This window comes from Fulmarus glacialis, unplaced genomic scaffold (assembly GCF_000690835.1).
Source record: "Fulmarus glacialis isolate BGI_N327 unplaced genomic scaffold, ASM69083v1 scaffold7516, whole genome shotgun sequence".
Lineage (NCBI taxonomy): Eukaryota > Metazoa > Chordata > Aves > Procellariiformes > Procellariidae > Fulmarus > Fulmarus glacialis.
This window is the reverse complement of record NW_009218662.1, coordinates 26,648-39,845: the sequence shown is the minus strand read 5'-3', so window position 1 is coordinate 39,845 and position 13,198 is coordinate 26,648. Positions and strand designations below refer to the sequence as shown.

Sequence of the window (13,198 nt, the reverse complement as noted above, 5' to 3'; positions counted from 1 at the left end):
TGCAGGAGTGGGTTTCCCCCCCCCTTACCCCCTCCCATAAGAAAAAAGTACCCATCCTAGAAAAGATGTATAAATTTGTCTAGTAGGAAGTTTTTAATTTTTGTTATACTTTGTATTCAAATTTGTGCACATTTTCTGAAGTGTAAGTTGTTCAATTAGAAGGAAAATAATAAAAATCAAAAAAGGCAAATTACTTCTCCTCATAAGACTTAAAAGGAGATTTGTGCATCCCAAGGCAGGACCAGTTACTTGTAGGTTATTCCTGACCAATGTTTGTCTAGACTGTTTACAAAAGTGCTGCAGTGATGGGAGTTCTCCATCCTCCTAAAACAGTCTATTCTACTGTCTTTCTACCCCTACCTGAGATATGTTCTGGTGTTTTGCAGCAGACAAGGACAAAAAATGAACACATCAAATGGTGAGGTCCCCTTTTATACGTACAACATTCAGTGAAATTTGTCCTAGTGAAGCTTGAAACCCAAAACTTTCAGACACTTGAGGGACTGATCATTGTGTATTTTGAGTGCTGAAAAGTGCTTGATTGTGTGAAATTTTTGTCTGAACTCTGTCATATGTTCTAAAAGTTACTATTTATTCCCAGACAAACCTCTTATATTTGGCTGCTGACTGAAACATATTTTTATAGTAATGTTAAATGTGGAAGAGTAGATTATGCCTGGCTGTATATGTTTATCATTGTTTATTAAAGCTGTGAATAAGCAGTATGACTAGGAAGCTTAAAAGTTGAAAATAGCCTGTGGAAATTCCTCTCAAAACCTCTCTGCTGTTTAGAGATGTAAAGATCATCATGCCTTTAAATGCCACTGCCACTTGAGAAATGTCAGTTCAATGTCAGAAAGTGCCAAACCACCAAAGTGTTCATGCTCAGACATTTTTGTGAATTCAGTGAAATTAGATAAACCACTCTAATGCATCTGAATACTTCTTGGAGGACAGCAGACTTAACACATTTGAAGAGATAGACTTCCTAAACCATGTATCTGACACAGAAGCAGAAAACATGTATAAAGATATTTTTACCCCTAGTTTCAAAGCTGAACGTAGGGCAAACTGAACAGTCAGGAGATTCTGTCATAGCGAGGCTATCCAGTAATGGGATTGTATGTAAGACTATCTTGTGAAATGATAAACTACTAATGAGTCCATGCTATAAGACAGCACAACAGCATGGAATTTTTTTTCTGCGGAGATGTCAGGTTGGATAATTGAAGTATGCACTTAAATATTTTTACTTCCCTTTCTTTAGAAACAGCAGAATTCCAACTATTAAGTGTTGCACGTAAAACACCATGCAGAGCAGAATTTTGCTAGCTGGAAGTGGTCTGGTTTTGTGAGATGATCATAAATAAACAAATTGCCTACCTTATTTATCTGCTGTCTCTTTCCTTCTGCAGCAAATTGTGTGATGGTCAAGTACGTCTTCAACAATTAGTACTTCTCTCTGTTTTTTCCTTGGCTGTGGTGAGGCAAGGGCACTCTGAAGCAATCTGGTGATAATATTCCAGGTTTCTTTAGGTATATCTTGGCTTACGTATCAGCAGAAGCAGCAAACAGTTGTAGAGAAATTGCACTTGCACTTTCTCAAAAGAACATATGGGCTTTTTGTTTATTAGCTCCTGTAACAGCATAGTAGGCATTATCCTTTTTCTTGCAAGCTAATGAACTTGTAATGGTATGTTGTATGTAATTCTTAGATAGTGCCACGTAGCTACTCTGTCATCTAGAGTTTCCTCTAAATTGCTGCATCTTCGTTTTGGTAGTAAATGTAACTGTTCACAAAATGAGATCAATGTTCTTCCTTGTATGCGGAAATTAATGTGCAATAATAAGAATTTGCAGTACACGTTTTGGTTTTGTATGGCCATTATAGGTTTTCATGTTGGTTTGTATTAATTTGTAGAAGATTATTTATCAGTATGAAATGAGATACTAACATTTAAATGTGGTCTTGTAATGTATCTTTACACCAGCTATCAGAAAGCTCAACGGATTTATTCTTTTTAAGAAATATATGGCTTAGGTTTAGTCATTCTTTAAATTTCAGTGTTTCTACAGTTTTCTTTTTTTGTTCTAGTGGTAGAAGCACCAACTCTGTAAAGATAATGGTTTAAAAAAAATCCTGTTTCCTTTTCACAGAATCAGCGTGAATTTTTATTCTCTAGGCCTTGTCAAGCTGCTTATATTAAAAAAAAAAAAAAAAAAAAAAAAAGAAGACAAAACCCCTGTAACAATAAAGAAAATCAAATTCCTTTAATCCTAGGTACTATCTATTTTCTACCTGTCCTTAAACCTGAAACTTCCTTCATTTCTTCTTTAAAAGGATGGGGATTCCACAACATCTCTAGACAGCCTGCTTGGTTGTTTATATGGCAGCCTTTTCTAGGCTGAATAACTGTTACCACGTGTAGTGCTGTCCCTTCCTCTCTAAAACCCTTACCTCACTGTGATCTAGGTTCTCCTATTTGTGTACATCTTGTTTGTGTATATAATGACAAAACAAAAATACACGGCTGTAATTGATTCGTGTCTGGTAGGACATAATGAATTCTCTTGTGCCTGTAACACTTGCCGTATTCTATCTCAGGAGGAAAAAACACTTGGACTCGCAGTCAGTTTTCTGTTTGGTATCTTTTTATGAGATGCTTTTCATCACAACAGAATGACTGGTTAATCCGTATTTCATATAGATGCGCTTCATTTATTCTAAAAGATATGGTGTGTTCTGTTTGTCTTAATGAATTTCATGTTATTCCTTTTGGAGCACTTATTGCTACAATTAATTTTGAATTAAATCCTCAAAAACACTTATGACTGCTTCTAACTGCAGATTTTATATAGCTATTGTGTTTTATCATCAAAGTTAATGAAAAGATTGAGTAGAATCAACACTGGGAACCAATCTGAAATGCCCATTCAATTTGAATACAGCAATATAGGCAATATAATAGGGAAACTGACTTTCAAAGAATTGAAAGACTTAAATCTCCCTAATTAACATAGAATAATTAAGTGGCATGAGAATAAGGAAGGGAAAATAGTGTCTTTGGCAGAGGAGCCATACGACGGCAGTCAAATGGAATAAAAAAATGTTTTGCCATAAATTTTTTGAATGTTAGAATCTTTTTAGCCTTTTGCCAGCAGATATGGTGTTATGATCTTGATCTTTTCTGTAAGATACTTCTGAGATCAGTAAATGAAATACTGTGCTATATATTCAGTAAACATTCACAAAAACTACCAGCTTTCCAGGATAGAAGAGCTGTGTTAGTATGGGGGTTTGGGGAGGGGGGGGGTGTTATTTGTTTGTGGTTTTGGTTTGGGATTTTTTTAATGCCCTCTTCAAATTTCAGCTGTGCCAGGTCAGGAAAGATGCCAGTTCTTCCCTTTTTTCCAGAATACAATCCAAACAACTGTATTTAAGGTTTTGTTTCCTTGGTAAGGATAGATCGAAGAAAGGCTCTGTACATACACAAAAATGAGCAACTAAAAAAGTTTTTGAAATTATGTGAAGTTATATGAAGTACATGAAAGAGAACACTGAAGAGCACGGGCTTTTTAAAATTGAAATTGACCTAAAATAGAAGTGAGTACCATGATATTTCTGTAAGGTGCATACTGTTTGTCCTAAAGCAAACAAATATACAACTAATTTCTTCAATACAGACTTTGTCTTTTAGCCACTTGGCAAATATTTTCCATCTTATTTTTGATTTGTGCTATAATCACCATGATTATATATGCCAATTGCATGAATCTTTGTTGCAACTGGAACTGAAGCACTTTCATTCATCGGCACCTTTTGACAGAGGTCAGCACAGTTCTACTCAGTGTTAGCTTTTATTTCAATTTTGGGCAACTAGTGAAGGGGGGAAAGATGTGCCTAGGAACAAACAAACATTTTTTTCTAGCATGTTGCTTGGTGTACAATTCATTTCAATGGCAAAACAGTAAATACAGTAACTGCATGTTAATGGTCTGTTAAATATAGTTCAAATCACTAGTGATTTTAATTCTATTTTTGTTTATAAATAAATGTTTCTACCTGTGTTTTTACACAGAGCTCAAGTTCATTCTCACAGTATTTAGCTTCACTTTGGTACCTGCCTGGTGCCTTGGTAAAGTCAAAAGGAATGGCAGATAGCAACACTGAAAACTAGGAAGGGAAAAAAGTTTCATTGGGGGGGAGGAGGGGGAATCCTTTTAAAAGATCAAGGCCTAGACTGTTCTAAATTCTTTGAACTAGCTCTTTCTGGATTTTCATTCTCTAAGAAGACTTCTCTCTAAGAAGTCATACGGGTTGTAGAAAGGAATAGATTTTCAGGGCTACTTTTACTTGGCAAAATTGAGTTTCAAACAACCAAGAAATGTTGATCTCTGCTAGCTGCAGAAGCTCTCTAGCCTCTCAGCTAGAGAGGGACTATCGTTTTAGCCACATGTTAAAAGGAAATGAGTTAATATTTTCTATCAAAATGTTAGCTTCCTCTATAGAAAATGTTACTTGTCAAAAGCATCTTTTCCTCATTTTGCACAATCTAATAGGAAGCACCTTGTTCAAATTCATTCACGTTTCTGTTTCCCTGTGATAGCTGTTGAAAGGATAAACTGTTGTCTACTGATAGAAGCAAGAGAGTGGTGGTAGGACATCCTGATTTTTAATTATTGCTGTTAAAACTAATTCCCTGTTGGCTTTGGGCAATTTACTTCAACGTCTTTTGTTTGATGTATCATTTAATCTATGAGCTGGGGAGGGCAGCAGTAGTTATTTCATACGCTAGGAAGAGTAAGAAGTGAACCTTTCAAGTTTAACATGGTGTTTGGGATTTTTTTTTTTTTTTCACTCGCGGGCTTGGGGCATCGACCATCTGTCTAGGAAGCCTGTTCTGGTGTTTTACCACCCTCTCGGTAAAGAAATGCTTCCTAATGTCCAGTCTAAACCTCCCCTGGTGCAGCTTATATGTTATAGGATAGGCAGTATTTTTCATTAGATTGGTATGGCTGGAAATGGTTAACAAGTTCTTCAGGTTGGAAGCAGAGATGGAGTTGTCCTAGTTCGTGCTGACTTTTGCCTTTGTGTTGCCCAGCTGATGGTGGCTTGTTGCCCTCTGCATGCTTCCCTGGTAACTCCTCACTGTCTGTTCATCTCGCCTGTACTTTGTATGCTTGACTGTGAGGATGTTATTGGAGACTGTGTCAAAAGGCTTACCAAAGTCAAGCATCCATTGTTCTCCCCTCCTCTGTTGAGCCAGTCACCTTTTTGTAGAAGCCTATCAAGTTGGTTAAGCACTATTTACCCATCATAAATCCACGCTGACTACTCTTGATGACCTTCTTGTCCTTCATATGTTTGCAAATGGTTTCTAGGATTACTTGCTATATCATCTTCCCGGGATTGAGATGAGGCTGAGTAGTCTGTAGCTTCCTGAATCCTCCTGCTTGTCCTTCTATAAGATAGGAGTGACGTTTTCTTTTTTTCAATCCTTTTAGCAACTACAAAGGTTGTGGAGGAATAATTTTGGGAAAATCTTTTTAGTAATCCTTAGCAGAAATATGTTTCTGTGTATGAAGAAAAACCTACTTATTCGCTAAGACATTTTTTCAGTTTTTCTGCAATTTGAATTCTTCTAGCAAGTAAAATGAAACATTATCTTGCATATTTAGCAAGTGTGTATTTCAGTTATTTCAGTTGTATATACCAGGACATAAGACTGAAAAAAGCCTGGTGAAGACAGGTTTCCTAAAATGCCTTTTCATTTAAAGGAAAGGATAGGAAGCTGCTGTGTGGAAGAGGGTTGTCTAAGCTCTTCTATAATACAAGAGTGCTTGCTGATTTTTGGCTTTACTATTTAAAATATGTGAGCTAAATCTAATGAGATGTACATAATGGAGCTGTATTTCATCTATATAGTTGCTAAGTTAAACCGGCAGTATTGCCATGCTTCTAAAAGCTAAAGATAGGAACTGATACAGTAACAGTCCTGTGTAAGTACCATGTAACTCTGCTGCTAAGTGTTACCCTTTTTTTTCCTGTGAATATGCGTAATTGCAGCATTGATTAGAGTTGCATGTTCACAAAAAGAGAAAATTGACCCCTGCAGAGAGTAGGTGAGGGATTAGGTTTTTTATTAACAAACCACTTGCTTCTGTGTAAACTGAAGACATGTTGAATGTTTTCTTGAAAATAAAGTGACAATCTGAGTCAATAAGCAGGTTCTACTTGCATCTAATTCTTGTAACAGAGTTAATCTATCTGCGTATTTGATGTGATACCATCACTGACAGAATTAAAAGTTGTTCTGCTTTTATTCCTCCCTGGTTTATTTTTATTTCAGGCAAACTATGATCTTATGTGACAAGAATGCTTTTGTTTTAGTCATGGATTTAAAGGGGGTAGTGGGGGTGGTTTCTGTTTATCTTTTTGTTTTTCTCGTTACCTCAGCTGTAACACTGTGAGCACTGCTGTAAAGATCAGCTCTGCTATTGGTCAGGTAGCTGTAACCAATTATAATTGGATGAAAATACAAGTTTATAGATAGCTTTTTTTATGTAGATATGCTCTGCTTTAAGACTTACAATGGAGCAATGGATTACTTTTAAACTGTATCACTTCACTAATGTGATTCTTTATTGGCTGGCATTAAGTACGAGGTTATTTATCCATTATAATGTCCATATTATAAATGCTTCTTCTGGTTTTATATTTTAGGTCTAAAAATATTTGGAGGGAGATTAAGTGGTTCAACAAGTAACGCTCTAATGGATGACAGAGAATTTCTGCCAAATGATCTGCAAATAGATTTTTGCTGACTATAGGGTGGAAAGTTTAGCATCTCATTTGGTTTCTTCAGCTGATGAAAATGAAAATCGACTTGACAATGATGGGAATGAGGTTCTGACCAGTACTAGCATTGCTATGGGACGACAGGATAAAGGTGAGCAGGACAGCATCAATAATAATGAGAATATGGACAGTGGAGACTGTACCCCAAGCTGTAAGGAAAGTGAGACTGAGAGGAGATCTGTAAATATCCATATGGACCCCCAGCTGGAGGAAAAGCCTATTGCAGAAAAACAGCCAGGTGGAAAAAGAAGTCCAAGAAGCAAAAGAAGCTCCAGTAAAAAATCTAAAGGTACTTTATAAAAAAAAGGTTTTGTTCTGTTTACTTAAAATAATAACACTGTAGTTCTAATCTGTGAACTAATAAGATATATTTTAGTTGTCATACTAATTATTTTTAAAATTTCACTAAAGGGTGGTGGTTTTTTTTCAGAACTGTTAATAGTCCTAAATCAGATTCAACTCTAGATAGTTCTCACCTTCTGTATTTAAACGTTGACTATGTAGCAAATGGAACATATCAAGGAAGCACGAGTAGAGGGAGGTGCAGAGTTTCAGTATGGAAATTGGGCTGACTTCCAAATCAGAATAGCCAGAAATTCAGGCAATATGGTTTTGTTCATTTGAACATTGTGCTCGAGTGCAAGATTTTGGTGTCTTGATCCAGTGTCAAGATTTGAAATCTTGGTATGAGTACTAAATAGCTTGATCTTGGCCTGCTGTTGTCAAAATTTACTTACATTTTTCAAAGCTTAATAGATAGTCCTAGGATGTGCATTTTGGGTAATGAGCTGTTCAAAAATGTGCTTCTACCAATTTAGATCTTTTGGATATGAATTGGATAAGGAAAATGTAAATGTTTATTGCATGTTCTTATTTGAGATGCTTCTTCCCTTTTTGAATGAGTAGGATTTGTCTGCATCAACACAATGCTATTATATTAGGTTTTTGCCATAAATCATATGTGATTTATGACAGCTTATGTGTCATAATGCTGCAAATAATTAAAATCAGTGTATTTCATCACACAGGTATCTTTGAAAGTTATTTGGAACAACTGAATCATGCCTGCTTTTTTTTTTCCCATTCTTTTTTTTTTTTTTTTTCATCTAAAGACTGAGAAGATGGGGAATTTGGCTACTTAAAATAGATAATTTTAAAATACAATTTTCCTGCTAAATGGCAAGTCTTTTATGGCCTAATCTGAAAACTGGTGATGATCTTAAAGGATTATAAAATAGATAAAGAAGGGAAAGGAAGGAAGCCTTGCATTCCATATCTTGTACGTATAGGGAAAATTTAGAAGAGAAAAATTATATTTTCTAATAGAGATAAGAGGATCCTGAAATCTGTCTTTATAAGGAGAACGAGTTCTCATTAAATGATGCAGAAAGTCATTAAGTATATATTTCAACTGTAGATTTAATATTTAAAAATAGAAGAAAATATTTACTTAAGAGATTCACGGAAGTAATTGAGAACCAGTCATCTGCATGATGGGAATAACAAAAAACAAGTTGATGAAATGTGATACAGATGTGTTGACAGAGGTATCTGAAGCACGATGAGAGGAAGAAAAGGAGAAATTCACCCAAACACTGAAAGTTAAACTTTGCTTGTATTCTCCCTCCACTAGTTTGTATTCTTGTTGATAAATGCAATCAACTGATGCAGAAGTACCACAAAACAAGCTGTGCACAGTAGATGGCAGTTTTAAGGCAAAAAGCAGAAATCTGAAATATAGAAAATTTCATGGAAAAATCTAGAGATGTACAATACCACTACAGAGAACGTCCTGCCTGCAAAACTCTTAAGAGTTTTCTTGAATTCCTACGAACAAACTGTTAATAATGAACCTCGACTGTTATAGAAGGAAGATCAAAATATAAAATTACGTTATATATCCCGTTGATTACAGGCTAATTTACATTTAGCTTTTTAGATATTCTCACATCATGGTTCTCCTGTTTTCACACAATGCAGTGACTGTGTCACAATTTCTTGATGTTGCAAATGTCTTCATTTTAGTAAGAATCTTCCATTTAACACCAGCTATTTTAAACAATTCCCGAGTATCCCTTTACATAAAAGAACCAAACCAGTTTTCTTGTCTTTATACCAACTCAGAGATGAAGGAGAGAATAATCAAACCAGAGTGGAAGATCCCTGAGTGGGTGACATCAGAGCGCCACACAAGCAAGCTGGAATCACAAACTAAATACTTGCATGCCATGTATTATGCTGATTTTTTTTTTTTTTTTTAATTTTTAACTATTGAGAAATCATGGATGAGTTACTTTGACTCATAGCTAAAGAAGAGATTTATGAATCTTCTTCTCTTTTCCTTTAAGCAAACCTGTTAGGATCACTTAAATGTTGCCATTCTGGAAAAGATGACATTTGACTTAAAAGCATGTTGTTCATATTCCTTCTCTTACTAGTGACTAAAGCAATGAACCTGGAATATGGAAAACTACATTTTACTTATTTTTATTTATTTGGGACTTGCTCAGCAGAAGGTTGATGATCATTAGAGAAGCCAGTCTTCTGCTCTGGACATATGTTTTTACTCCAGAAGAAAGAGCAAGTACTTGTACTTGCAATGTGTTTGAAACCCTCTAAAATTTGCTTATAAAGCAAAACCAGTTATAAGTATTTGATTATTATGTTTCTGTATACGCTTGGAATGTGGTGGAGCTAGAATTATCCTAGCTTCTACAATCAGTAGACTGGAATGCAAGATTAAGAATCACTATATCTGGTTGAAGACTCACCTAGTTTGATATCCTTCCCCTGACAGTGGCCAGTAGAGGATGGGTAGATAGGAGTATAAGGACAAGGCAAAGAGGTAGTGATTTGTTCGTGTATTCTCCTTGTCATCAGCAATTATCTATTTAGGACTGCCCTGAGTGGAAATTGATAGACTTGAATAGCTTACAGTGAATTTGTCACCTGATTTGCAGTTGTTTTTTGAGTCCATTTCGGTGTCCTGGAGTAAGTAGTTCCCAGATGTCACCTATGCATTGTTTGAAGCAGCACCTCCTTTTAGCTGTCTTGATGCTGCAGTAGATGTATTAGGGTGAATTGACAAGTCTATAGACTTGATCCCAAATTTCTCTTATGTTCTTTTTGTATACTAATAATAGTTTTGAATAGACTATGATTATATCTGTTTAAGGAGGACACTGGTGATCAAAGAAGTGATGTAAATTTAAATTGGAAAATTTAAACTTTGGTGATTCATACTTGGATTCCTTGTAATGAATCGTACTAACTTTAGTGCAGTAGACAGTGATTCATTGAAGTGTCATCTGCTTCAATATATTTTTGTAAATGTGGACTTCAAATTATCCCTGTTCTCTGAAAATAATTTCATCTTTTTCCAAAAGATCAGTCCTGGCATAACTAATAACTTAATATTGTAAAATCACAGTGTGTAATTCCTTAACGTAGTATAGCACGGTAACTTGCACTTAATCATTTTTCCCCAAGTTAAATTCTGTAACATACGCTTTTCCTGTAAATTACTCAACTTATTTCTTGAAGGGGCTTGAAGGTGGGGGAAGAAAGTGGAGTGGTTGGGATGGATTTGGTGTTGCAGCAAATGAAATACATGAAATTAATCTAGTCAAATTATATGAAAATTCAAGCAATGTTATTTTATTTAGGGTTCTGTGCCACACTAAACAAGATTTTGAGCTTGCTCAGTTAGTTATATCTTTACTGCCAACACTCCTGTCTTAAAATCTCTTCTTTTAAAAAGGAAATTTTTTTTAAAATACTTGCTTGTCGTTGTTTTTGGTTTTGTTTTTGTTTTTTTTTTAATAGTTCTTGAATGAATCAGTCTGAACCAGCTTTATGGTATTGAGTACCAAGGAATGTTTAGAAAAAGAGATTACCATATCTTTTCTGTACTAGAAACTTCTGTTACTGGTGACTTAAGCTAGTGCTACTGAATGTGAAAATTCAAAATTCAATTAAAAAACAGAGGACAATATCCATAATTTTATTTTGATAGCAAATGCCTCATACTTGCACCTCTGACTTATTCTCAGGCAGGTGGCAAGAGCATCTTAATTTCATGTACTTGCAGTACTGACAAAACAAAAAAAGGTGAGACATTGAAAAATGCGTTTGTCGTTTTTATTCACAAGGTCTGTCAAAATTGGATCTTTTTACAAACATGGGGCTGCTTCTGTGAACTCTTAGGGAAATTTTGAGAAAGTTTGTTTCTCCCTGTGTCTTAGGAAACATTGGCACACCCAACTGGGCACAGAAGATGTCAGTTGAAACCTCTGTGAGTCTGGCAGAGCAGAAGCTTGAACCCAGCTCTCTGCCACGTTCCTAGTGAGTGCTCTGGCCGTTGGAGAACTGGTATCTTCTGTGTTTTTTCACATTTATTTTCATAAAGGCTTTGGTTCCGTTTTGGTATGGAACCAAATATCAATGTATGGAGTAAATATCAATGCTTTGCAAAGTGAAAAAACGTGCCTCTTAAAATATCAGAAATATATGTAAGATACCAGTCTTTAGTGAAGAAAAAAAAAAAAATCTGCTTTGGACAGTAAGATTGATTGATTCCAGGAAAAAGCAGTGTTGTGTGCCCTTTTCAAGAGCATGGAGGAGAAAAAAGTAAATAGGGATCTTAGCCCATAACACCTTTATGATGAAATAGCATTACTAAGTGTTACTGCCTCAAGAAAAGTTTTGGTTATAGTGCTACTAAAGCACAAATGCTGTCTTGTGTTTAAAATAGAACAAGAATTAACCTGAACGGCTGTAAGGCCTTGTTTCAGAATCTAGGGAGTAATTTGAGGGCAGAATTTGATTCCAAGTGAGTGACAGCTCAGCTATATGTAGGAATAATATGCAGTTTATAAACTATGTGTTAGCAACAGTACCAAAATAACATTAAAATAAAGGTTTTCTCATGATAGTTGCTATTGAGCATGTTTCAGTCAACATTCGTGTGTTGATATGACAGATGATTAACAACTGCTTAATAAAATGCAAACTTGAAGTGACGTCTCTTTTTTTTCTGAGCAAAAAGGTTTGCCAGAACACGTGGACCCTCTTTTCTGGTTTCATGATCATGTGCTGAACAGAAAGCTATATTTTTAAAGACAGCCTTAATTCCATCTCTAAAAGTACTTCCTGGTTTGTATCTTCCATGCAGTTATGTTTCTTGTTGCTTCTGGCCCACAGCAGGCCCAAATAAATATTGGAGAAGCACAGACATACATTAATATTGAAAAAGCAATGTCAAGTTACACCCATATTTTGTCTGGCAGTAAGCCCTGTGAAAATAGCCACCCACAGAGGTTATTAGTACTCCTGACCTGGATAGTTTACTTAATAAAGAGTTTAAAATAACCAAAAATAGAACGGTGGAGCCTTCAGTGGGCAAGCTAATGCCTTTCTTAAGCCCTAAATCTTAAACCTGAATCATCACTATAGGGTTTCGGTTGCGATGAACACAAGAGGGTCTGAAATATGCTGAGTGCCCAAGCTGTAAAAAGAGCCAAAGTGCGATGGTTACTTGAAACAGTGCCCTCACCTGTCCTGCTTTTAAGTGATAACATGATTTTCAGAAAATGGGTGTAGCTGTGGAAGAATAACATACTCATCATAACTTGAGTTTATGAAAGTTTATTGTGCATGTTTCAGTGGCTAAATTCTCTGAATTGTTTAAAAAAATTATGGGATTATTTTTTTTAAAGTTCAGTCCTATGTAAATGTTTTCAAATTCAGTGTTGTTTTATGAAAAAAAAAAAATTGTTCATTAATTGCTGGAATAAGCTGTAGTTTTCTGGTTACTCCTAAGACTGTGTGTTATAGGAAGCCATCATTTATTGTTTTTATTCTCTGATCTTTGTGAGAAATGGTCCAGTCTGTATATGGGTAGTTGATTTCTCCCACTACTACTGCCTGCTCTACACTTCCTCCCTAATCTGATTTAACATTTCCTCATAACTATCATATTCATGATCAGCAATATACTGCAAATATTGCATTTCTAACAATAAAACGTGAGATTTGCACCCAGAAAATTTTTCCTGTAATATTTTTATACTGTTGTGCTTGACATTATCCTTCATATATGTTGCCAGTTCTCCACCTGCATGTCTGACTTTTTCGACTTCTATAAAATTGGAGACAGGCAACAGTGGACTGCCAGGAAATGTACCATGGAGAATCTAGTTTTCTGCCTAGCAAGAAGTTCTGGAGGCTAAGTTTAGTTTGCACATGCTTGTGTCATTGTTACCAACATAGATCACCACTACTGGCTCACTCCCTGGACTCTCAAATAAACTATCCAACTATCTAGGGGGGTCTTCCTTT

The 13,198-nt window shown here is 35.6% G+C and overlaps 1 protein-coding gene across 1 annotated transcript in view; it reads left to right on the top strand.

Annotated features, from left to right (window-relative positions):
- Positions 1-6,774: 6,774 nt before the first annotated feature.
- Positions 6,775-13,198, top strand: part of CNST (consortin, connexin sorting protein) — a gene marked incomplete at its 3' end in the record, with an annotated part of 32,200 nt that continues 25,776 nt past the window's right edge. Inside the window, 2 exon segments of the mRNA XM_009580102.1 lie at positions 6,775-6,818; positions 6,820-7,148. Of these exon segments, the coding sequence (XP_009578397.1) occupies positions 6,775-6,818; positions 6,820-7,148 (373 nt within the window).